Raw genomic sequence first — 25,591 nt, forward strand, 5'->3', positions numbered from 1 at the left:
GGAATGCAAGTCCCATTCAATCCCTCGTGGGTATTCATACATACTATTGGTACAAGAGAAACCTGGGCACTTCAAATACCTCGCATGAGGGTGTGGGTGTTTTGATCTTCCAAGAAAAGGCCACTCAACTGAAATAACATAGCATCGAAATCGTGGTTTGTTTTGTATTGGCGGAGGGTTTCTGAAAATACTTCAAAATTCAGCTGGCTCAGACATTTCTTCACTGCTTCAAAAAAAGCGATGGCTCTGGCCGCCTTGGGCTCCAAAGAATTGGCTGCCTCGTTAGATTGCTGTAAAGTTTTAAAAAAAAAGATCAATTTTTTTTCTCTTTCCATATGCCCAGATGTTTCAGCCATCTTAATTTCAGATATAGATAGCAATAGCAATAGCAGTAGACTTATATACCGCTTCATAGGCCTTTCAGGCCTCTCTAAGCGGTTTACAGAGAGTCAGCATATTGCCCCCAACAATCTGGGTCCTCATTTTACCCACCTCGGAAGGATGGAAGGCTGAGTCAACCCTGAGCCGGTGAGATTTGAACCGCTGACCTGCTGATCTAGCAGTAGCCTGCAGTGCTGCATTTAACCACTGCGCCACCTTGGCTTTAGATATACCTTTAGATATCTTTACTGTCTAAATCCTCTCCAAATATTTTCCAGAATGAATTTCAGGGCCTCAATAGCTACTGTACCTATTGTCAGGTTCCGAAGGGTAAATGAAACCAGCCAAACACAGAAACGGTTTGAAATGCAATTTGTATTCTTCCTTCGGCAGGAACGGACCAACAAAAGCACTAAGGCAATGAATAAATTGTCAGAGCTGCCACCCTGTGCTTCCCACCACCTTTTATAGCTACATTGGTAATTAAGAATAGCTGTACCCCGTGCCTGTGCACACCTGTCACCTTGTAACCCAGAGAGAAACCATCCGGCAATTAATCATGGATTGTTAGCATGAATTTCTTCAGTTTGTGTAGGTGGGACGGTGAGTCTTGGCAGCTGGCCCAGTCTTCTCCCCTGAACGGCAGCTCCAGGCCTCTGAGTTGGCTGTTGTGAGGAAAATAGGAGGAGGAAAGTATATTTCGTATGTTCACTGACTTGAGTTGTTTGTAAAAATAATAATTGTGGGAGACAAATAAAACAAAACAGAATAAGTGTCAGCCCTCTACCACGGAGAAAGCATCTGGGGGGGTATGAATTACAGTTAGTTAGGAGTTGAAGGACCCCTTTCCCCTGGTTCTGTGGGATGTCTGCGGTGGAATCTCCAATCGTCATCTGAGCTGCGCCTTTCACACCGTTGGGCAAAATGGGTTCTGAAAGAGGTGAGCTGGGGAGCATGGGGTGGTAAGCCTCTGTGGTCCTGAGCCATTGGCAAGCCCAGGCACCCATCCCCTGCATGGGCTTGGCCCACACCGGCCTCTGGACCCATTTTGCCCAACGGTGTGAAAGGCGCAGCTCAGATGACGATTGGAGATTCCACCGCAGACATCCCACAGAACCAGGGGAAAGGGGTCCTTCAACTCCTAACTAACTGTAATTCGTAGCTTCCCCAGATGCTGTCTCGGTGGTAGGGGGCTGACACTTATTCTGTTTTGTTTTGTCTCCCACAATTATTATTTTTACAAACAACTCAAGTCAGTGAACATACGAAATATACTTTCCTCCTCCTATTTTCCTCACAACAGCCGAGTGAGATGGGTTGGGCTGGGAGAGATTGGCCCAAAGTCACCCAGCTGGGTCAAGATGGGACTAGAACTCATACTCACCTGGTGATTGGTTCAAAGTGACCCAATGGCTTTCGTGCCTAAGCAGAACTAAAACTCCCAGTCTCCTGGTGATTGTCCCAAAGTCACCCAGGCAGCTTCCATGTCTATAGAGCAGTGTTTCTCAACCTTGGCAACTTGAAGATGTCTGGACTTCAACTCCCAGAATTCTCCAGCCAGCGAATGCTGGCTGGCGAATTCTGGGAGTTGAAGTCCAGACATCTTCAAGTTGCCAAGGTTGAGAAACACTGCTATAGAGGGATTAGAACTCCCAGTCTCCTGGTGATTTGCCCCAAGTCACCCATCCAGTTTTCTTGCCTAAAGTGAGACTAGAACTCCTGACCTCTCACTTTCTAACCTGGTGCGTTAGCCAATAGATCAAGCTGGCTGTTAATTCATATCTTACGCCCTAGTAAATATTTTAAATGTTATCCTTAGTTCTAATCTTCTTGTAGGCATCTGTGTTCTGTGAATAATGGCCTAGTTAAGACTTGAAAAAGCAAGAGAAATTTTATGACTTCTTTCTTTTTGATAAGACATTTTAATGAATCTACTTGCTTTCTCCTTAAGGCCCGAAATAGTTCCTTGTAAATGCAAACAGCCAAGATTATTTGGAAATGCTATATTGAAGCAAATATAATTAGTCAAAGTACAGGGAAGGAACTTGGTCATTCAATTTAAGCTTGTCTAATCATGCTGTGATTCTCCTGAAATTCATCAAGAAAAAATCTCTCATGCCCATCATTTTTTGCCTGGTCTGGTTTGTTTTTATTTTTCTAATGAGTAGTCCTTTTACTGCCAATGGAAATGCCACATACCAGGCCGCTGACGATCTTGATTTTCTTCCTGCCGCTGCCTTTCTGCTGATCCATCAGTTTTTTTTCATACTGAAGGGACAGAGTTGACAAACGCTTTGCCTGTAAAAGGAACAAGGTTAACAACAAAGTCTTCCATTTCTCAGGGGGGCGTTTGTGGTACTAAAGGTAGCCACTCTTTCTAACATAATTTCAGGTGACCACAAAACAGATCTGGCCCCATATCCCATAATAGATGAAGAAATCATTAAATTGGTCGGAAGAGCCTTGGGGTGAAGAATGAAGCATTTACAGCTTATATTTTCATTCATTCATTCATTCATTCATTCATTCATTCATTCATTCATTCATTCATTCATTCATTCTTTATACAAGTAGTTCTCCACTTACGACGACAATTGAGCCCAAGATTTCTACTGCTAAACAAATCAGTTGTGAAGTGAATTTTATCCCATATTATGACATTCCTTGTCACACTGGTTAAGTGAATCACTGTACTTGTTAGTAGCATGGTTGTTAAACAGTGGTGGGATTCATTTTTTTTTTTACTACAGGTTCTGTGGGAGCGGTTTGATGGGCATGGTGTGGCTTGGCAGGGGAAGGAAACTGTAAAATCTCCATTCCCTCCCCACTCCAGGGGAAGGTTACTGTAAAATCTCCATTCCCTCCCCACTCCAGGGAAAGTACTGTAAAATCTCATTCCCTCCCAACTCCAGGGGAAGGATACTGAAAAATATCTATTCCCTCCCCACTCCAGGGGAAGGAAACTGAAAAATCTCCATTCCCTTCCCACTCCAGGGGAAGGAAACTGTAAAATCTCCATTCCCTCCCCACTCCAGGGGAAGGTTACTATAAAATCTCCATTCCCTCCCAACTCCAGGGGAAGGATACTGTAAAATATCTATTCCCACCCCACTCCAGGGGAAGGTTACTGCAAAATCCCCATTCCCTCCTGATCAGCTGGGACTCAGGAGGCAGAAAATATACGGGGGCGGGGCCAGTCAGAGATGGTATTTACCAGTTCTCAGAACTACCCAAAATTTCCGCTACCGATTCTCCAGAACTGGTCAGAAGCTGCTGAATCCCATCTCTGTTGTTAAGTGTATCTGGCTTCCCTATTGCTTTTGCTTGGGTCAGTGCCAGGCGTCTGAATTTTGATCACATGCAATGTTGCAACTGTCCTAAGTGTGAAAAATGGTCATAAGTCACTTTTTTGGTGCTGTTGTGTCTTCAAACAGTCACTAAACAAACAGTTGTAAGTTGAGGACTATTTGTTTGCCACTCATCTTGCTTCAGAGTGGAAGGCTTACCACACAGTGTTTATAGTGCTTTATTCTTACTATATTCATACTGTTGAATTGTTTTATTCCTTTTAACATTGCAAGCCACACAGAGTCATCTTGCGATTGAGATGGGTGGAAAATAAATTTAATAAATTTAAAAAAAATAAAGCCTAAGTAGCGGAGATATTTAAGATAGAAAGTCATGATCTGAGCAAGCGGGATTTCCCTCCTTAGAGATACAAGCTGACACTCGAGGGCCAAAGATCAGTCAAATCACTTTAAAAAAAAACACCAAAATATTTGAACGAGTACAGAAATTATTAGAAAGAAAACTAACTCAGAAAGAAAGAAAAAGCAGAGAGAGGGGAAAAAAAAAACACGTTACCAGAATGTGAAACAGAATTAAACATTTCTCAGCTAAGCCGTACGATTAGTATCGGAGCTAAGAATAGGTATTTGGGTGGTTTTCTTTAATCTCTTCTGCAAATGTTTTAATCGTTTATCAATGTGTGAATCAGAGTTTTGTGTAAGTTCCAGAGAAAGCAACTTGCTCCTTTTAAACTCTTAACATTAAATCCCGATATTGCCTAGGAGTTCAGGATGCTCTTACACATTTAGAAAGCTATTGCTGATGCTAAAATACAGCTAGTCCTCGACTTACAACACTTCACTTAATGGCCGTTTGAAGTTACAAAGGCACTGACAAAAGTGACTTATGACATTTTTCACACTTAAAGACCATTGCAGCATCCACATGGCCACATGATTTATATTCCAATGCTTGACAAGTGACTCACATTTATGACGGTTGCATGTCCCAGGGTCATGTAATCGCCTTCTCCCAAGAAAAGTCAATGGGGAAACCAGATTCCCTAAGCCAGTGTTTTTCAACCTTGGCCACTTGAAGATGTCCGGACTTCAACTCCCAGAATTCCCCAGCCAGCATTCGCTGGCTGGGGAATTCTGGGAGTTGAAGTCCGGACATCTTCAAGTGGCCAAGGTTGAAAAACACTGCCCTAAGCAACCGTGCTACTAACCTAACAACTGCAGGAGTTCACTTAACAACTGTAGCAAGAAAGGTCATAAAATGGGGCAAAATTCACTTAGCTATCAGTTAGTAACAGAGAATTTGGGCTCAGTTATGGTCATAAGTCAAGGACTATCTTGGGCTATTGGAGAGTTTTTTTTTTTTAAGTATTTTATTTATTTATTTCGTGCAGCTTTTAGGTCTTTTCCAAACTACAAACATCCCAGGGCAGTTTACAGTGAAATAAATATTCTCCCATGCCTCATCCATCAATTTCAATAGTTTTAAAGGAGAGAAAGGCCAATGATGTCTGGCTTCCTTAAAAGATCAACTTCAGATAGCCAAATAAGCTCATGAAAGCAGTAGCTACGAATTTAAGAGCAATATATCTGTAGAGAACTGTTTGTTTGTCAAAGCTGAACTTAAGAGTTACTGGAAAGATTGCAATATTTCCGGATATCAATTTTTTGGGCACTGAAACCACTTAGGTTCAAGTAGGAGTCAGAAGGAGAGATGACTAGGCGAAATCTTTCTTTTAATTTCTGCACTACGCATCAAGTGACGTTCCCAAACAACAGCCAGAGCCAATGTTGAAAATCAGCAGGGCAGACTTAGAAATGAATAATTAAGTTAACCATTTAGTTAATCCAGATCCCATCCATTGTGTGTGTGTGTCTGTCTGTCTGTCTATCTAATCCGTGTGTGTGTGTCTGTCTGTCTATCTAATCCGTCTCTCATCTATCTCTATCTATCTATTCATCTATCTACAGTGTATCTATCTATAGCTGTGATGGCGAACCTATGGCACGCATGCCACATGGGGCACATGGAGCCCTTTCTGTGGGTACGTGAGCCGCCGCCCAGCTCAGCTCCAACGCACATGCCCACACCCCTCCCACCGGCCAGCTGATTTTCAAGTCTGCCACACATGTGGGAGACGCGTGTGTATGTGGTAGTGGGGAATGGGGAGTCATGCATGCATGTGGGGCGACAGGGGGTGTCGCATGTGCATGCGTGGAGGGGGGGGAAGAGCCCCCTCGCAGCCCGTTTTTGGTCCCAGGAGGCCTGCTAGGTCCAAAACAGGGCACAGGGATGGTGTGCGCATACACGAGCGGGAACGGGGGTTCCGCGCATGTATGGGGGAGTGCGGGGGGTGTCATGTGCGCATGCACAGGGGGCGGGGCACATTACATTATGGTTGTCGGCAATTTGAGGAGGAAAAGGTTAGCCATCACTGATCTATAGTATGTCTGTTAATCTACAGCATCTATCTATCCATCCATCCATCCACCTACCTTTCTATCATCTATCTGTCTACCTAACTAATTTTAAGATACTATCTAACTACCGTGTTCCCCCCCAAAATAAGACAGGGTCTTAATTTATTTTGACCCCTAAAATAAGCGTCTGGCCTTATTTTCGGGGAGGTCTTGTTATTTTTGAGGTGCAGGAGGCGGCAAGCATGGTCACCTCATCATGCCGCTGTGTTGCAGTACTTTTTGGGAGGACACTTATTTTAACGCATATGCTCAAAAGCCCAATTGGCCTTATTAGCAATAGCAATAGTAGTTAGACTTATATACCGCTTCATAGGGCTTTCAGCCCTCTCTAAGCGGTTTACAGAGTCAGCATATCGCCCCCAACAATCCGGGTCCTCATTTCACCCACTTCGGAAGGATGGAAGGCTAAGTCAACCTTGAGCCGGTGAGATTTGAACCGCCAAATTGTGGGCAGCCGGCAGTCAGCAGAATAGCAATAGCAATAGCAGTTAGACTTATATACCACTTCATAGGGCTTTCAGCCCTCTCTAAGCGGTTTACAGAGTCAGCATATTGCCCCCACAGTCTGGGTCCTCATTTCACCCACCTCGGAAGGATGGAAGGCTGAGTCAACCTTGAGCCGGTGAGATTAGAACCGCTGAACTGCAGATAACAGTCAGCTGAAGTGGGAGGTCTTATTTTCGGGGAAACAGTCTCTGTCCCCCTGCCTTACTGCCTATTTTTAAAAAGCCACTATCTGTCGACCCATCACTTAATCTCGACATATCTGTCTGTCTGGCAATCTATCAAAGGTACCCTGGGCATCTTCCGAAAGAGCCTTTTAAAGCCTGAATATCGCCATGAGAGAAGTAATGGAAAGGCAGGAGAAAGTTTTATGTTTACTTCGCTGCCGCCCACATCAAAAGAAATCCTATAATGAAGTCCAGCCCATGTGCGTACCGATTCCTCTCCCGGCAAACCATTCTCCTCTTCTGTTTCATTACAGCTTTTCTCGTTGTGCTCCAGGGCATCCAAGAGACCTTCGGGCTGCCTTCTGGAGGAGGATGGGCCCTGCCCATAGGCCATGCACACCCCGGCTTCTCCGTTATCTGAGACAAAAAACAGAGGCTGAAAAAAATGCATTTCAACCAACTTTCGTTTCTTTCCGAGGTCTTCAAACTTGGCAACTTTAAGACTTGTGGACTTCAACTCCCAGAATTCTCCAGCCAGCATAGCTGGCTGGAGAATTCTGGGAGTTGAAGTCCACAAGTCTTAAAGTTGCCAAGTTTGGGGACTCCTGTACTAAGGGATAGGAAGTGAAAGAGGAGCGGTTCGAACTCCAATACCGAGTCCTCAACTTACAACATTTCGTTTAGTGAGCGTCCAAACTTACATCATCACTGAAAAAAGTGACTTATGGCCATTATTCACATTTACAACCATTACAGCATCCCCCATGGTCAGGTGATCAAAAACCAGATGCTTGGCAACTGACTCGTATTTATGACGGCTGCAGCGCCCTGGGATCACACGGTCCCCTTTTGTGACCTTCTGACAAGCAAAGTCCACGGGGAAGCCAGAGTCACTTAATAACCGCGTTACTAATTTAACAAGTGCGGTGATTCACTTAACAACTGTGGCCAGAAAAGTCGCGAAATGAGGCGAAACTCATTGAACAAAGGTTTTGCTTAACAACATAAATGTTGGGCTCATCGGTGGTCCTAAGTGGAGGACTACCTGCATGCTAAGATATTTAATTTAATACCTGGAACATTATATTAATATAACTAGCGGGCCAGGACACAAAACTGTGGTTTGATTGATAGGAGAAGGCGGGCTCCTGCATGAGGCAAGTTATGTTATGATTGGTTGGTGGCCAAAAAAAGGGGGAGTTTCCCCTTTCTCCCGCCTTTTTCTTGTGTGGGCGCTCTGTACGCTCTTCTCTAATTTACCTCATGATGACGCAGGGATGTGCCTGACTATCTTGTGTACTATAAATATTCCTCGATATTAAGTATATTTACATAAAACTGCAAGTTGGCGTCAGCGTCTCTGACTGTGCTTGCGCAATCACCTGACAGAACATATTTAGAGAACTTTTGGAATGAAGGCTTTTTCCGTGACATGACTAAGTGTTTCCTAAGAAATCTATTTTTGTTTGCATCAAAATGCGCTGGAATCATAGCCGTTTGCTGAATTACTCTGCTGGTGGCTTGCTGCTCACATTTATGGCCCTTGTGAGTCCCAAAAGTTACAGCAGTGAAGTCACAAAGGCATTGGGCCACAAGTAAATGACAACACAGGAAAAGCCAAGGAAGGCAAAAACAATTATCTGCTGCCTTAGACCTAGGATGGCGAAGCTACGGAAGTGGCACGCAGAGCCATCTCTATGGGCATGCAGCCGTCGCCTGCTGACCTTCTGGATTCTGATGCGCTGGCCAATAGCAATAGCAATAGCAATAGCAGTAGACTTATATACTGCTTCATAGGCCTTTCAGGCCTCTCTAAGCAGTTTACAGAGAGTCAGCATATTGCCCCCAACAATCTGGGTCCTCATTTTACCCACCTCGGAAGGATGGAAGGCTGAGTCAACCCTGAGCCGGTGAGATTTGAACCGCTGACCTGCTGATCTAGCAGTAGCCTGCAGTGCTGCATTTAACCACTGCACCACCAGCTGGTCTTCATGCGTGCGGGAGTGCCGGAAACCGGAAGAGCAGGCGCCCGGCGTGCATGCACGTGCCGGAAAGATGATCTTATGGTTTCGGGTGTGCGCATGCACATCAGCCAGCTGGTCTTCCGGTTTCTGGCACGTATGCACATGCGAAGACCAGTCGGCTAGAGTGCATGTGAGCGCCGGTAACCGGAAGATCATCTCCCTGGTGCGCTAAGGGGCTGTTCTTCTGGTTTCCGGCATGCGTGTGTGCACCATGTGCCCTCCTATTTTGGCACTCAGTGCCTAAAAGGTTCGCCAACACTGCCTTAAACAAATGGCGGTAGACTGGCCTTTTGTAGCCCACTGCTGAGCTGGGTACCTAAACAAGCATTAGGGATTCCTTGGAAGCAGCACAATTGTGAGGGGCCCCTGGACGTTTTCTAAGCTGGGTTGTCTTGCAGACATTTCACTACCCAACTAGGCAACCTCATCAGTGTTAGAAGGGAGGAGGGATTGCAGGGAGGGGAGGAGGAGGAGGTGGAATTGTTGGTCTTCTATGAGCTTGGTTGCTTTCTTGCAGACATTTCACTACCCAACTAGGCAACCTCATCAGAAGGGAGGAGGGATTGCAGGGAGGGGAGGAAGACGACAGTGAAGTCCTTGGTCCCCTCTAAGCTTGGTTGTTTTCCTGCAGAGGTTTCATTACCCAACTAGGCAACCTCCTCAGTGGTAGAAGGGAGTGGGGTTTTCAGGAAGGAGGAGGAGAAGCAGAAAGAGGAAGAGGAGGATTGTAGGGTCCTTTCTTAGGTTGTTTTCTTGCAGATGTTTCATTACCCAACTAGGCAACCTCATCAGTGTTAGAAGGGAGTGAGATTTGCAAAGGATTGTAGCGTTCTCGGTGTTCTCTGAGCTTAGCTGTTTTCTTCCAGACGTTTCATTACCCAACTAGCTAACATCATCGGTGCTAGAAGGGAGTGGGGTTTGAACTGATGATATTACCCAGTTGGGTGATGAAACGTCTACAAGAAAACAACCAAGCTCAGAGATCACCAAGGACCCCTCATGTCAACCCTAAGCTACAAGTACTCTCGTTTATTGGTGACATAATTACGAGGCATGCAAATGGAATGATTTGATGTACACTGTGTACAATTTGCACATGGCCACAATATAAATTAATGGGTCTTAAACAGGAATGTTCCATCTGTTCCAGAATGTCTCAGAACATGAAACACTCAATGTTCCAGGAATAGAAAAGTCGAATTAAACAACCCGATCAAGGCAACAAGCAGTTATCCTGAAACTGTGACTCATGCAGCATCACCATTATATTGGACATAAATCAACATTTGCATGCCAGCATCCGTATCACTGTTGTTGTTTGCAACATTTATTTATTTAGTTTGTTAGATTTTTGTCTTGTTTTTATTACTTTTGTTAAGTCACTCAAGGCGGTGAACATACCTAATCTCCTCTCCCTATTTTTCCCACCACAACCTCTGTATGAGATGGATTGTGTTGAGAGAGAATGGCTGGCTCAGTGTCAGCCAGCCAGCTGTCATACTCAGGGCAGGACTAGAACTCACAATCTCCTGGTGATTGGCTCAAAGTCTAGGGCAACTTAATAATAAGGTACAGATAATCTTCTCTTGCAATCATTTGTTTAGTGACCGTTAGAAGTTGCAAGGGTGCTGAAAAAAGTGACTTACGACCGTTTTTCACATTTGCAGACTCCCGCATTCCCACAGTCACATGATCAAAATACAGATTCTAGGAAACTGGCATGTATTTATCACAATTGCACCATTTCTGACCTTCCCAGCCGAGTTTCGACAAAGAAAGTCAAATGAGGAAGCATAACAACTGCATGATTCACGTTAACAACTTGCAGTGATTCGCTTAACTCCCTGTGGCAAAAATGGGGCGAAACTCACAACTGTCTTGCTTAGCCATGGAAATTCTGGGAAATTTTTTAGACCCTCACTTACATTTTAAGCTCAATTGGGGTTGTAAGTTGATGACTTCCTGCAGCTAGACGTTTTCCCGAAACACAGGTAGTCCTCGACTTATGACTACTGAGCCCAAAACGTCTGTTGTTGAATGATACATTGATTGAGTTTTGGCCCATTTCTTGCCATTAAGTGAATCACTGCAGTTGTTAAGATAATAATATGATTGCTAAATGAATTCTGGCTTACCCATTGACTTTGCTTGTCGGGAGGTTGCAAAAGGTGATCGTGTGACCCCGGGACATTGCAACAGTCATAAATGAGTCAGTTGCCAAGCATCTGGATTTTGATCATGGGAATCGTGACCATGGGGACGACAAAACAGTTCGAAAAAAGCTCTTAAGTCACTTTCAGTGCCGTTGCAACTTTGAGCAGTCTCTCAATGAATTGTTGTAAGTTGAGGACTGCCTGTACGTGTTTCCTATTCTCACATGTTAAGGAAAGGAATGTACTGACCCATCCGCTTCCTTTTCAGACTAGGAACATGTTCTTCCACCACGTTGGCTTTTGTCCCAGTAGGAGGGAATTGCTTGCACGGAACAAAAGATGATGAAGAAGAAGAATCATTTTCTTCGGCAGTGGTAATAGAAGAAAGATGACGAGGAGGTAGCGGAACTGGCATCTGTACAGAAATGAGAAACATCGCATGACACGGAGAGACCATTTTCAAGTTAGTCCCAATACAGTTAGTCCTTGACTTACAATAGTCACGGTGACGCAGTGGTTAGAGTACAGTACTGCAGGCTACCTCTGCTGACTACTGGCTGCCTGCAATTTGGCAGTTTGATTCTGACCGGCTCAAGATTGACTCAGCCTTCCATCCTGCCGAGGTGGGTAAAATGAGGACCCAGATTGTTCAGGGCAAGAGGCTGACTCTGTAAACTGCTTAGAGAGGGCTGTAAAGCATTGTAAAGCGGTGCATAAGTCTAAGTGTTATTACTATTGCCTGTCCTTCCTTCCTTCCTTCCTTCCCTTCCCTTCCCTCCCTTCCCAATGAATAGAATGCAGTATGGCAGGCTCACTCTGCCCACTGCCAGCAGTTCAATCCTGTCAGGCTCAAGGTTGATTCAGTCTTCCATTCTTCCAAGGTGGGTAAGATGAGGACCCAGATTGTTAGCACCAGGCTAACTCTATTTAGAGACGGCTGCAAAGCACTGTGAAGCGGTATATAAGTCTCAGTGCTATTGTTATTATTATCTCTCTCTTTCCCCCTCTCTCATCTACAGTATCTATCTATCTATCTATCTATCTATCTATCTATCTATCTATCTATCTATCTATCTATCTATCTATCTATCTATCTATCTACCTATCTACCTACCTACCTACCTACCTACCTACCTACCTAACCTACCTATCATCTATCTATTTCCATTTGTTGTCTCTTGTCCTGCCTTCAGGTACTTTGGAGAATAGGTTGACCTCCTCTTCTTCGTGGCAGCCCCTCAAATACTGGAAGACTGCTATCATGTCCGCCCTGGTCCTTCTTTTCTCTAGACTAGCCATACCCAATTCCTGCAATTGTTCTTCATATGTTTTAGTCTCCAGGTCTTTGATAATCTTAGTTGCTCTTCTCTGAACTTTTTCCAAAGTCTCAACATCTTTTTTGTAATGTGGAGACTAAAACTGGATGCAATATTGAAGTTGAATTTCAACTGTGGATGTAGGTTAATCTTCTTAGAGTGATCACGGCCATCTTGAATTAACTAGTGGGGTGTGGTGGTTTTTTTTTTGAGGGGGTGGGGTAATGTTCAGCATTGTACTGAGCCTTGTATCCTGTATTGTTTGTTCAGGCTGGCAGGCATAAACACACTTAAATAGGCAGGATAGTGAACTCATGAGAAAGTAATGAAGTTGCCCAGATTTGCATCATCAATGAGATGGGCATATAAAACATATAAACAAATGAAAGTGAATATTCAAATGTTTCTTTAAAAGAAACATCCATTTGCTGTCATAAGAAAATGGGCTTGGCAACTCCATAATTGACTTGGAGCAGTTCTTAACAGTATTTATTTATTCCTAGGAAAAAGAATGTGCTGCTTTGCCAAAATAGTGCTCAAGAAAGAGAATTTTCTAAAAACAAGCTATGAAGCCACTAGAAAAGAGATCAGCTGTCCTGATTTACTCTTAAGACTGGACTCGGTCCCCGATTCTCGTAACTGACTAGGTTTCTATGGAAATGCAACATCATCCAGGTCAAGGTTGTCCCAAAGGCGCTTTTTCCAAAAGGCAATCGGACTTTCTTGGGTTTTTTTTTCTTTTCAAGAGCTGAAGAAGTTTCTTGGATGAGAAGCAAAACATTTTTCAAATGTTTGTCGAGTTTAATGAAAAGAAGGACTAGGGGAGACATGATAGCAGTCCTCCAATATCTCAGGGGTTGCCCCAAAGAAGAGGGAGTCAAGCTATTCTCCAAGGCACCTGAGGGTAGAACAAGAAGCAATGGGGGGAAACTAATCAAGGAGAGAAGCAACTTAGAACTAAGGAGAAATCTCCTGACAGAACAATGAATCAGTGGAACAGAAGTTGCCTCCAGAAGTTGTGAATGCTCCACTACTGGAAGTCTTTAAGAAGATGTTGGATAGTCATTTGTCTGAAATGGTATAGGGTTTCCTGCCTAGGCAGGGAGGGGGGGGTTGGACTAGAAGACCTCCAAAGTCCCTTCCAACTCTGCTATTGTATTGTATTATACATCTGCAAGAAAACCACCAAGTTTAGGGAGAACCTCATGACAATCTCATTCCAGAATCTCCTGCAATTCCTCCCTGATACACTGGAAGGTATCCGAAAACTTTTGTTAAAAAGGTTAAGAAGTCCATTTCCTAAACTAACAAGGAGTCAAGATTCTAAAAAAAAAGTCTGTGGGTGAATGCTTTAAATGTCTGATGTGCTCATCAAAACACTACCTCTGAAAATTTGGAGCCTTTTTTCCACAACCCCCACCCCCCCCACCCCTTACGTGTTGCTGTTTTATACTCACACACTGTTGGATAGAACGGAAGAATTGAGAAACATCCCTGATGGCACGTCCAAAGTTTTCATAGGTTTTGACGTAAGGGCGGATCCAGGAGGGCAACTGGGCTCTTATATCAGCCCGCATGAACCTGTTGGGAATTGAAGGCTTGTAGTCAGCCCTGACAAAAATATTATGGGTAGTCCTCGACTTATGACTGCAATTGAGCTCAAGATTTCTGTTGTTAAGTGAGACATTTGTTAAGTGAGTTTTGCCTCATTTTGTGACCTTTCTTGTCACAGTTGTTAACTGAACTATCACAGCTATTAAGTTAGGAACACTGTTATTAAGTGAGTCCGGCCTCCCCATTAACTTCACTTGCCTGAAGGTCACAAAACGAGATCACGTGACCCCCGGGTCACTGCAACCGTCATAAATATCCGAGGTGCCGAGGTGGTGCAGTGGTTAGGGTGCAGTACTGAAGGCCACTACAGCTGACTGTTATCTGCAGTTCGGTGGTTCTAATCTCACCGGCTCAAGGTTGACTCAGCCTTCCATCCTTCCGAGGTGGGTGAAATGAGGACCCAGACTGTGGGGGCGATATGCTGACTCTGTAAACCGCTTAGAGAGGGCTGAAAGCCCTAGGAAGCGGTATATAAGTCTAACTGCTATTGCTATAATTATCAGTTGCCAAACGTCCAAATTTTGATCATGTGGCCATGTGGGGATGCTGCAACTGTTGTAAGTGTGAAAAATGGTTGTAGGTCCCCTTTTTTTAAGTGCCGTTGTAACTTTGAACGTCAATAAATGAACTGTTGTAAGTTGTGACTCTACCTGTCCAAAGAGATCTGATCTCTATATTCAGTAGATGAGAAGAAAGAAGTTAACATTAATGGTACAAAATTCTACAAGGATCACCTTTGGTCGCAGAGGAAAATGGCACCATAATCCTGCCGATGCCGGATAACTCTTCCAATAGCTTGGTTCACGGCGCGAGAAGCCTGCTGTTTGTACCAGTTCTTTCCAGACAAATACTAAAACGGGGTAAAAAGAATACAGCTTCATTTTAGAGTGTTGCCTTCTGTTTTTCATTCACAGCCTTAAAAAAAAAAAAAACCAAAAGACCAAACATGGTTTAAAAATTTCATCCCTGCTCCCTCTTACGAGAACACCCATGTCAGTGTCTTAACCTGCAGTTGACCAGAAGAGGGGAAAGTTGTAGGCTCCCATTCTGGGAAGCTAGCTAAACCACTAACCCAAACAAAATCCCAATTAAATCTAGCAATATAAAAGATCTTATCATTTAATCTGTGCATCATTCCTTCTAGACTGCAGACAGATGAGAAGGCCAGGATTTACTGGTAGGCGTTTTACAATATTCGAAGTGGAAAACAAGAGTGTCCATTTCACATGTTACAATGGCAATAGCAACTACCTCCCCCAAATATCTCACTAAAATGAAGAACATCTGAAAGTTTGTGAGCAAAGTTCAGTCCGCTTGGAAAGCATTCGGCAACAGTGCCTGTAGCTCAAGAAAAACCTGGATAGAAATCCATAAAAAAGACTAGAATCCAGGTTGATCAACTCAAAAATGACCGTTGTACATACCTGAACGGTCGTTCTCGGTGCACTGCGTAAGAATCCAAAGAAATGGGTTAATTTCGGCCTGCCTACCTCGAGACTGAATTGAAGAAATTCGGGCCATGCCTCCTTTTTCACTTGGCTGATCAGTTTTTTCAATGGAAGGCAGGGCCATTTCAAGAGATGAAAGCACATGGAATGCCCTCCTGACTCGAAACCCCGTAGCCACCCTCGACCCCGGGCCGACTTGTGTACGGGTGGTGTTGGATTCTCACGCAGCGCACCGAGAACGACCGTTCAGGTAAATACAATGGTCATTCTGCAGTGCACTGCTAAGAGAATCCAAAGGAATGGGATATGGCTAAGCATACTGACATAAGGATGGGTAGAAGACCGGTCCAGTGTCCAAGTGAATCGACTGCAAAACCCGGCATCCGAATTCAGCTTCGGCTAAAGCACAGCTGTCCAACTTGTAGTGCCTGACGAAAAGCGATAGAGATGACCACGTCGCCGCCCTACAAATTTCCTGGACGGAGGCTTGCATGGCCCAGGCCGTTGTCGTGGCTGTGCTGTGCGTTGAGTGGGCTGTGATGTGTCGGGGGTGGGTGGGCGGTCCTGTACCTCATAGGCCTTGGCGATGCAGGCCTTCAGCCATCTTCCAATCGTGGTGGATGAAACCTTCTGGCCCATGGAGCCTGGAAGGAAGGCCACACAAAGGGCCTCTGTTCACCGGAAAGACGCTGTGCGGCTGATGTAGTGTTGAAGAGCTTGTCATACGTCGAGATGATGCCATTTCCGTTCACAGGGGTGCGTTGGACGAGGGCAAAAGTCAAGTAACACCAACTCCTGGGCCTGATAGAACTAGGAGTTGACTTTCGTGAGGAAGGAAGGATCAAGGCGCAGGACCACACTGTGAGATCCTCCGAGCCGAGGTTATCGCCACAAGAAAGGCTACTTTCAGAGTCATTAGACACAGACTAATGGAACGGAGTGGTTCAAACAGTGCAGATGTCAAGGCTTCAAGTACGAGTGGGAGTTCCCACGACGGGTAACGATGAACCGTTAGAGGTCTGAAGTTGGCAGCACCTCACAGAAAGGCTCGAACCCTGGGATGGTGCGTAAGTGAACAACCCGCACCTCCGTGGAGCACCGTGGCAAGCGCCGTCATCTGACTTCATAGCATGTTCAGGGCCAGCCCCCTGGAGGAATTCCAGGACTTCAGGGAGCGAGGCCTATCTTGGGGCAATCCCCAGGGGGCAGCACCACCTACAGAAGGTTGACCATGTTGCATTGTACACCCGCGTAGTGGAATGTCGTCTGGCCACCTGAATGGTACCGATGACCTGCTCAGAAAAGTTGTCTCATCTTAGTATGTCCCCCTCAATGGCCAATTGGAGCCACTGAGGGTCCAGGTGTAGGAGGGCCCCTTGGGTGAGAACTATCCTATTATCCGGGATCCTCCAGGGCGGGGCGACTGATAGACTGATCAGGTCAGAGAACCAGGTTCTGCAAGGCCAGTGTGGCGCCATCATCAACACCTCCGCTTGTTCCATCAAGATCTTGCGAATCACCCTCGGGATGAGCGGCAGGGGCAGAAACGCATATTGTAGACCCCTTCCACCCCGGAAGTCCAGAATCAGCTGAAGAAGCGAGGTAGATGGGTGTTGCCGGGGGAAGCAAAGAGGTCCGAACCTGTTGTGGCCCAGCAGAATCCGGTTGAGCTGCTGATGGACTTGGATAGCGAGGAACCATATGAGTCTGCCAGGGAAGATGTGGAGGACCCTGGGCAGGGTTCAGATTCAGAGCAGGGACCAGAGAGGCTGGTTGGCCACCAGGAGGCGCCTGAGGCATGGAGCAGTGGGGAGAACTCAAGGCTGTTTGTTCCTGAAGCCAGACACAGAAGGGCGGAGAAACGGAAGCAGCAGCTGCGGAGGCAGACTCAGAGACGATAATTAAACCCAGGTGGTTGTGGCTTGGCCCCTCCAAAGAGAGTATATAAGTAAAGAAGTGGGGAGGAGTCATTTGCAAGACACAACCATTTGAAATTGTATTGGAATACTCTGTCTGTCGTGTATCTGTGCCTGTTGGATTTTCAGCTAGTCTTGCATGTGAGTCGTGCCTGGGCCCTCAGCCAAAGGAGTTGATAAAGCCGTTATTAAAGAGTGGCAAACAGCCAAGTCTGTGTCTGGGTGATTTGCAGGTCAGACGGGGGGTCAGAACACGAACCTGTGAGCCAGTTCCTGGAACAAATCTGGGTGGAGCCTCCACTCCACCTGGTCCACAGTCTCACGACTCAGCTAATCTGCCTGTACATTCACTGAGCCAGAAATGTCATCCGCCCTGATGGATAACAGATGGGACTCTGCCCACGGGCACAGTGCTTGCGCCTCCAACATCAGGCTCCTGGAATGAGTGCCCCCCTTGGCGGTTGATGTGTGCTTTGGTGGCCACGTTGTCCATCAGGATTAACATGCCACCAGGTCTCTGAATTCTTAAGGGCCAGATGAATGGCCTGAAGCTCCAGCCAGTTGATGTTGTTTGTCAAGTCCTGGGGGCTCCAATGTCCCTGGGCTACTCTCGCTTGAGAGTGAGCGCCCCAACTGTACAAGCTGGAATTGGTCGTGATCTGATCCGGCTCTCTGAACAGACAACCTTTCACCAAGGTGGAGGAGTTTCACCAGTACAGAGATAAGATCACCTTGGAGGACGGTCACACTGTGATGTCCGGGACACCCTTGTGCATCCTCTGATGTGTGAGGAGGAACCATTGGAGATGGCGGGCATGGAGTCAGGCCCATGGGACAATCACTTATAAAGCCCTACATGGTATTGGACCTGAGTACTTGAGAGACCGCCTCCTGCCAATTACCTCCCATAGACCCATTAGATCCCACAGATTAGGCCTCCTCCGAATTCCATCTGCCGGCCAGCGGTAAAGGAACAGGCAAACCTCACCACCCCGCGATCCTAACGCTCAAGAAGGCTGATGTGAGGTACCAACAAAGGCTTCGCAGCCGCGGCAACAGTTTTTTTAACCGAGAGTACAGAGGGAGACCGCACTCACGCTTCCGATCAGCTCAGCGGCTTGCTCGCAATGAGACCAACTGCAACCAAAATGGCCGACGCAACAGAGCGGCTTGTTTGGTGACAAAGGAAAATGGCTGATAGCTGCGCGGTACAGTGGCGCGCTTGGCGCCAACAGGCAACGGCCGGGAATTAGCAAATCAGCCAATGAGGGCGCTCGATGTCTACTGCAAAGCCCCCGCCCGCAGAATTCGAACGGCAAGCAACTAGAGGATGGTGGACCAAGTCTCTGAGCGTGCTAAAGCGGAGCCCAAGTACGGAGCACCGAACTCACAGCCGTACAATAGTTAAACCTTGAGGTCTGGTCCGAAAAGGGACAATTGCGCCCAGAATAACACCCCCTCCCCAGAGGGGATCTTCGTAGTAGCGGTTCTAACTGGTGGACCAGGGAAACCAGAGCGCTTAGTAAAAACAACCTGGAAAGAAAGGATTAGCAAATAAACAAAAAAAATTACCTGCAAGGAAAATCCAAAGGAATAGGAAACCGAGTACAAATGAAGAGTGAAATGTGATTACGTCTCGTTAGGCAGACTGAATTGAAAAAATTGATCAGCAGAGTGAAAAGGGAGGCGTGGCCAAATTTCTTCAATTCAGTCTCGAGGCAAGCAGACCGAAATTACCCATTCCTTTGGATTCTCCAGGCAGCGCACTGGAGAACAAGCAGGATTCTTCTGATAGAGTGCAAAGAGGCCACTGCAAGGTTAAAAATGGAATGTTTTGGAAGAAACCCTTTGTCACGTATGTCACAAAATGGCATGTTTTGGAATGTCAAATTTTGACACGTTTTGCCCGTCTCTATGATCAAAGGGATGCGGAGGCTCAGTGGCTGAGCTTGTCGATCAGAAAGGTGGACAGTTCGACGGTTCGAATCCCTAGTGCCATGTAACAGAGTGAGCTCCAGTTACTTGTCCCAGCTTCTGCCAACCTAGCAGTTCAAAGGCACCTAAAAAAATGCAAGTAGAAAAATAGGAACCTCCTTTGGTGGGAAGGGAACAGCGTTTCGTGCGCCTCCGCAGTTTAGTCATGCCGGCCACATAACCACGGAGACGTCTTAGGACAGTGCTGGCTCTTCGGCTTTGAAACAGAGATGAGCACCGCCCCCTAGAGTCAGAAACAACTAGCACATATGTGCAAGGGGAACCTTTGCCTTTACCTTATGATCAAAGCAACGTCCCTCTCTCTCCTTACCGGCCTGCTGACGTCTTTTGCATTCATTTCATCCAAGAACTGCATCTTTAACATGATCCTGGGCTCCTTGCGAGGAGGGTACGGAAGGCCTGTGATGATGACGCCTCGTCCATTCTTATCAGCAAAGTCCAACCCTTCGCTCGCCTGAAGGCAAATAAATGAGTTTCGATCAACATTGTCCTGTTAAAGGACAATTGTCTGCAAGAATCAAGGTGCTGCAGAATGGGACAAACTCACCAAGGGGCAATTCAACAAGTACAAATGTTCGACAGAACGGGGGTCAGTAATAATAAAGATAACCCCAAAATACAAGGGTTACAATGATTTCGACAAAAACGTGGCCACCAATAATAAAAGGAACTGAATGAAACAATGGATACAGCATTGAATTGTCCTGGGGTGAATTGGCTGTGGGGAGCTGTCCAAGACCCAAGGTGCTGCCTGGTGTTGTATTAAATATTCAGATTTTCTTTAGAAAACAGCAGCTTAGCCCTAGTGGTGCAGTGGTTAAATGCAGTATTGCGGGTTAACTTGGCCCACAACTTGGAGTTTGATCCAGACTGATTTCCTGCTTTCTATAGAATATAAATTACTGGGCACAGCTGATTGTTGCACAGCTGATCGTCAGAACTTTTTTTTTAAAGCAATTTTTTACTACGGGTTTGGGCGAACCGGTAGTAAAAAAATGCTTTAAAAAAGTTTTTAAAATGTTCCGACGATCAGCTGTGCGACAATCAGCTGTGCCATGCAATCGTCAGAACTTTTTTTTGTTTTACTTTTCGTTTCAAAAGTTTTATTTCTTTTAAGGCAAACCTTTCATCATTCCTCAATCAGTAAGACATCGAAGTACAATTTTTTGTATGTCAAAATAATTCTAGTTTACCACCAAATTCTTATCTAGCCTAATATTTTTTTTGTTTTACTTTTCTTTGGCATTTTTTTACTACCTGTTTGATTTCTAGCGAATATAAATTGTGTAGCACAGCTGATTGTTGCACAGCTAACTACCGGTTCAGGCTACTGAACCGGTGGCATTTCAGCCCTGAGTTCTGATGATGGAGGGATGGGAAAAACTCTTTTTGAGAACTTTGTTTGTTTAAAGAAAATACACTTTTGAGGCAATCAGGATTGATGTCCTTTAGGATTGACTGATTGCCGTCCAAGGGACACTCAAGAGCTTTCTCCCTAATTCAAAAGCAAGGCCTCTTTTCAGTCTTTTGAGAATCAGAAGGAAAGATGACTTCCAGCACGTACAAGAGAGCAGCGTTTCTCAACTTTAAGATCTGTAGACTTCTGTTCTGAGAAACCCTCAGCCCGCATGTTGGTCATGCATAGGAGGAAATGCAGTGTGTCCAAAATAAGCAACGGACGAAGCATCAGGTGGTACTATGTAGTCAGTGTTTGCTTTTCTGGACAAGTTATCTGGAATTGAATCTGATTCTTACTTGGATGGGAGGACGCTGGCTTTAATTTCGACCAGTTTTTTTTTTCAAACTTGGCAGCTGTGAGATGTGTGGAAGACTAGATTGCCAGATGTGCTGGCTGGGAAATTTTGTGAGTTGAAGTCCATCCCTTTTAAAAGAGACAAGTTTGAAAATATTGCTCTAGAACAGTGATGGCTAATCTTTTTGGTGCCAAGTGCCCAAAGCGTGCGCAGGTGTGCACAACCCCAAAATGCAATGTGAGTGCCCCCCCATACGTGCGCCCCATGCATGTGTGTCCCCGTGCATAAACCATCCCCCCCCCACATCCATTTTTGGCTTCCAGGTTGGTGCAGGCCTTCCAGGCCCAAAATGGGGCACGGGGTCGCATGAGCATGAACCCCCAAAATGCAATGTGAGTGCCGCCCGCACGTGCACCCCGTTGGAGCTGGGCTGGGGCGACAGCTGGCCGTCACAGCTCTAGAATCTAGTCATATTTATACTGACTGTACAGTTTGAATATACACTGCTCTCATTCTAGATTCTGGATTTTGAACTGGGAGAAGGATCTGCATTAAAAACTAACAGCAGCCACAACACAAACACACAGAGAGAGGGGGAGAATGAATGAATGAATACATATATGTTTGAGCAACACATACCTTTCCCCTGCACACAGCCAAGAAAATAGCACCATTTGATTTTGGGCAGACCACCTTTTCATAATAGCCATCCATAACCTAGGGAAAAAATTAGATTAATTTAAATAAAATGCACACACTCAAGCACATGCATGTGTGCATACACACACACACACACAGAGGTAATTGTGGTTTACTGTGCATATTAATATTCTCTCGCAATTCCCTTCATGAAAGGGGAATTCTCCTCCCGCCCCCCCTTCATTTCTGTTGTCAAGTTGTGAGTAGAGGTGCATTACGAGTCAGTCTAAACAGCTGCTCAGATCACCCGCGGCGACTGCAGGTGGCTTACAAAGATAAAACCCAAGGACAGAACTCAATAAACTTCCACACACAGCCCTCCCCACCAGATCAGCCATGTGATGGGCTCCATATCACTCTTGGGTCCCTAAGCCCACTGGGAGAACAAGGTCCTCAGGCCTTATGAAGGAATGTGAAGGTGGGGGCTTATCTTATCTCCTTAAGGATAATGTTCCACAAGGAGCGAGCCACCACACAGAAGGCCCTTCTTCTAGGTCCCACAAGATGGACCTCTTTAAGAGAAGGGATCCGTAACATTCCCTGCCTCCCTGCTCTGGAGGATCCAGTAGATGTGGCTGGGAAAAAGATGGTCCTTCAAATAACCTAGTTGCAAAACATGCAGCGTTTCCTGGTCACAACCGGCACCTTAAATTAGACTCAGAAACATGTCGGCAGCCAATGCATCCTGCAAGAGAGGCGACACATGAGCAAAACTGTTCAAGCCACCCCATTATGAACCGATGGAAGCTTCTGGATGCTTTTCAAGGGCAGCCCCATGTAGAGCGCGTAATAAAAGCAAGGTCCTGAACTCAACATATATTCAAGCAGTTGCAAGTGATCAAGATTGGAAAACACCAACAAAACAAGCCCTCCAATTTTTTAAAAAACAATTGAATCTATTTGCAATTACTGTATATACTCAAGTATAAGCCTAGTTTTTCAGCCCACTTTTTGGGCTGAAAAAAGCCATCTCGGCTTATACTCGAGTCAGTGAAAAATTTGCCCGAAATGGAGGAGAGAAAGGGGTGGGGCCATGCCGCTGGGTGACGCTCGTGAATGGCCCAGCGCCCCTGTGAGTTTCCCCTCCCTCTGTGTCAGTTTGCCGCGCAGTGCGCACCGCACCATCCCCCCTCCTCACGTTCTAATGTAATGCAGGGCTATCTTACGATTCCCCTTCCTCCCCCTCCTGCCGCTCTGCAACGATGTCCCACCTCCTCCTTGTTATGGCAAGCAGCCACATAGCGATGTCCCACCTCCTCTGGTACAGTGATCCAATGATAGGAATCACTGTGCTGTGTGTCATAGGAGGCGGGACATCGCTCCCGCGGCTGCACGGGACATCATCATCACAGCGGGACATCAGCATCATGAGGTGAGTGAAGTATTTCATTGAATACACCGCTAGTTTACTGTTTTTCTTTGAAATAAATATTCAAAAACATTATTGGTATCTATTTTTATTTTTGAAATTTACCGGTAGCTGCTGCATTTCCCACCCTAGGCTTATACTCGAGTCAATAACTTTTCCAGTTTTTTTGTGGTAAAATTAGGTGCCTCGGCTTATATTCGGGTCGGCCTATACTCGAGTATATACGGTAGTATGTGTAATGCACCTTTTTAATGCTTTGATTGTTTTGTGGATTTTTTTTTCTTTTTGTCCTTTAGGATATATTTTTTTGAGCTCTGTATTTTGTATTTTAACTTTATTTTGAATACAAATAAAAAAAAATATAATAATAAACATTAGAAAACACTGGCTTTAAAGTAAGAGTTGCTAAGGTTCAGGATAACTGATCACCTGTTAGCACTGCTCTCTTCCAGCTGCTATAAGAAATTTCTCAGACTGGACAAGTTGTGCTGGACAAAGGAGAACCGTAAACTCCCTCCTGCTACTCACACAGGAAGGTTCAAAAAATAGAAAGAACACACAATTCTTTCCCTGCTTCCAAGGCCACTCTTGTCTTCTCTCTCATGGAGTAAAAATAGCCTTTTTCTCACTTACTAATCTTGGCTTTCCCTAAAGAAATGACTGTGCAGTGATCAAGTCCCAAACCACCTTTAATTGCCAGCCCCCAAATTGACTAGCTAGGTTAGGCAGCTAATATGGGCGACATGTTGGCTGCTAACCTAATTACCTCATTAACCCACTGACCGGCTTTGCAAAATTCACTGAACCACCTACCACCAAACAGGCTGGGGTGGTTTTTTTTGTATAACATGAATAAAATACATGCCCCAAAAGCTGAGGTTTAACAATCTCAAACTTAGCATGTTAGCCAAACAGAACTGGCAGAACTGATGTTCTAAATTAGAAGGTGGGCAATTATGGGCCTTTTATGACTTGTGGACTTCAACCCCCAAACTACTGTTTGGCTCAGGAATTCTGGGAGTTGAAGTCCACAAGTCATAAAGGGCTGGTTCCCTACCAGAGAGCCGAGGTGGCGCAGTGGTTAAATGCAGCACTGCAGGCTACTTCAGCTGACTGCAGTTCTGCAGTTCGGCTGTTCAAATCTCACCAGCTCAAGGTTGACTCAGCCTTCCATCCTTCCGAGGTGGGTAAAATGAGGACCCGGATTGTTGTTGGGGGCAATATGCTGACTCTGTAAACCGCTTAGAGAGGGCTGAAAGCCCTATGAAGCGGTATATAAGTCTAACTGCTATTGCTATTGCTATTGCTATTCTGAATAAATAAATATAATTACCCATGGAATCCTTTTTTTGTCCTGCTGAAGTTGGGCGGGGAAGATATGTTGTGGACTCTGCCAACCAAAAAAGTCCAACTGGCAGGGTTTCAGGAAAACCACTGCCCTATGGAACAATCTCCCTCACCCAAAAAGTAAGACAGGGACCCCACTGGCCTCTTTCGCCGGCCTTCAGGAAAGACTTCAAAACGTGGCTCTGTGGCTGTGATGGCTACTCCAGAGACCACTCTAGATGTCAGTCTGGGGAAGGAGGAGGAACCAGTCCCAGGCACTTCAGGAAGGGAGTTGGTCAATGGCTCCAAGCAGCCAACTGAGAGTAACTTGGCTGAAGCACAGGTGCAGCAGAGCAATCCTGAGGCTTCGGGTGGGGAAATCACACAAGCGCAGCCCATCATCACTGATGATGAGGAGGAATAAAATAGAATACGAATCGAAAGGGACCTTGGAGCAGGGGGTGAAATGCTCCGAAGTCTGCTACCAGTTCGCTTCGCAGGCGCTAAGAAGCCTTTTCGGAGTCTGCAAAGGTAATTGGAACGGGGTGAGGACACAGCTGTGCTGCGTGATCTAGATTCACTAGAAAGCAGGATTTCCTGCTTTGTAGCAAACGTGAATCATGCAGCACAGCTGATTGACGCACAGTTGATCATCGGAACTTTTTTAAACGTGAGGCTGGATGCATCACACGCTGGCCATATCCAAGGGGGAAAAACGTTGCGATATGTCATGTGACAATAATATGACGCCACGAGTTTGACACCCCTGTTCTAGTCAACCCCCCTGCTCAGGCAAAGACTTACGAAAGCATCTGAATATGTCACTAAGCCAAGACTATCAGTTAATAAGGTTTATGCAAGGCTTCTGAAAGAAAAGTCATTTCTTGGGAAAACAAGTATGATGAAGTCTCACCGACCTCTGTAAATGCTCCTTTGTATCTCGGTTCTACAAATATTGGTTTCAGGGCTTCTATTTTTCTTGCATAATCATTGGCCTAGCAGAGCAGAGACAGAAGAGATTAGATTAAAATAAAATAAAAAATAGGGAGAACTCCCCCATCATCTAAGTTTGGAGGAGTCTCCAAACCTGGCCACTTTTGAGACTTGTGGACTTCAATTCCCAGAATTTCCCAGCCAGT

At 45.5% G+C, this 25,591-nt stretch overlaps 1 protein-coding gene across 1 annotated transcript in view; it reads right to left on the reverse strand.

Moving 5' to 3' along the window:
- Positions 1 to 25,591, reverse strand: part of RTEL1 (regulator of telomere elongation helicase 1) — a 117,270-nt gene that overhangs the window by 22,928 nt on the left and 68,751 nt on the right. Inside the window, exons 21-29 of the mRNA XM_087720628.1 lie at positions 25,370 to 25,447; positions 21,698 to 21,775; positions 19,615 to 19,758; positions 14,680 to 14,795; positions 13,789 to 13,912; positions 11,265 to 11,430; positions 7,107 to 7,255; positions 2,581 to 2,679; positions 80 to 290 (exon numbers count right to left, since the gene is read on the reverse strand). Coding sequence (XP_087576754.1) covers positions 80 to 290; positions 2,581 to 2,679; positions 7,107 to 7,255; positions 11,265 to 11,430; positions 13,789 to 13,912; positions 14,680 to 14,795; positions 19,615 to 19,758; positions 21,698 to 21,775; positions 25,370 to 25,447 — 1,165 coding nt within the window. The remainder of the gene's footprint in view (positions 1 to 79; positions 291 to 2,580; positions 2,680 to 7,106; positions 7,256 to 11,264; positions 11,431 to 13,788; positions 13,913 to 14,679; positions 14,796 to 19,614; positions 19,759 to 21,697; positions 21,776 to 25,369; positions 25,448 to 25,591) is intronic.

The sequence above is a fragment of the Thamnophis sirtalis genome, unplaced genomic scaffold (assembly GCF_051295495.1).
Source record: "Thamnophis sirtalis isolate CommonGarterSnake01/CBP01778 unplaced genomic scaffold, rThaSir2_p1.2 scaffold_7, whole genome shotgun sequence".
NCBI classification, from domain to species: domain Eukaryota; kingdom Metazoa; phylum Chordata; class Lepidosauria; order Squamata; family Natricidae; genus Thamnophis; species Thamnophis sirtalis.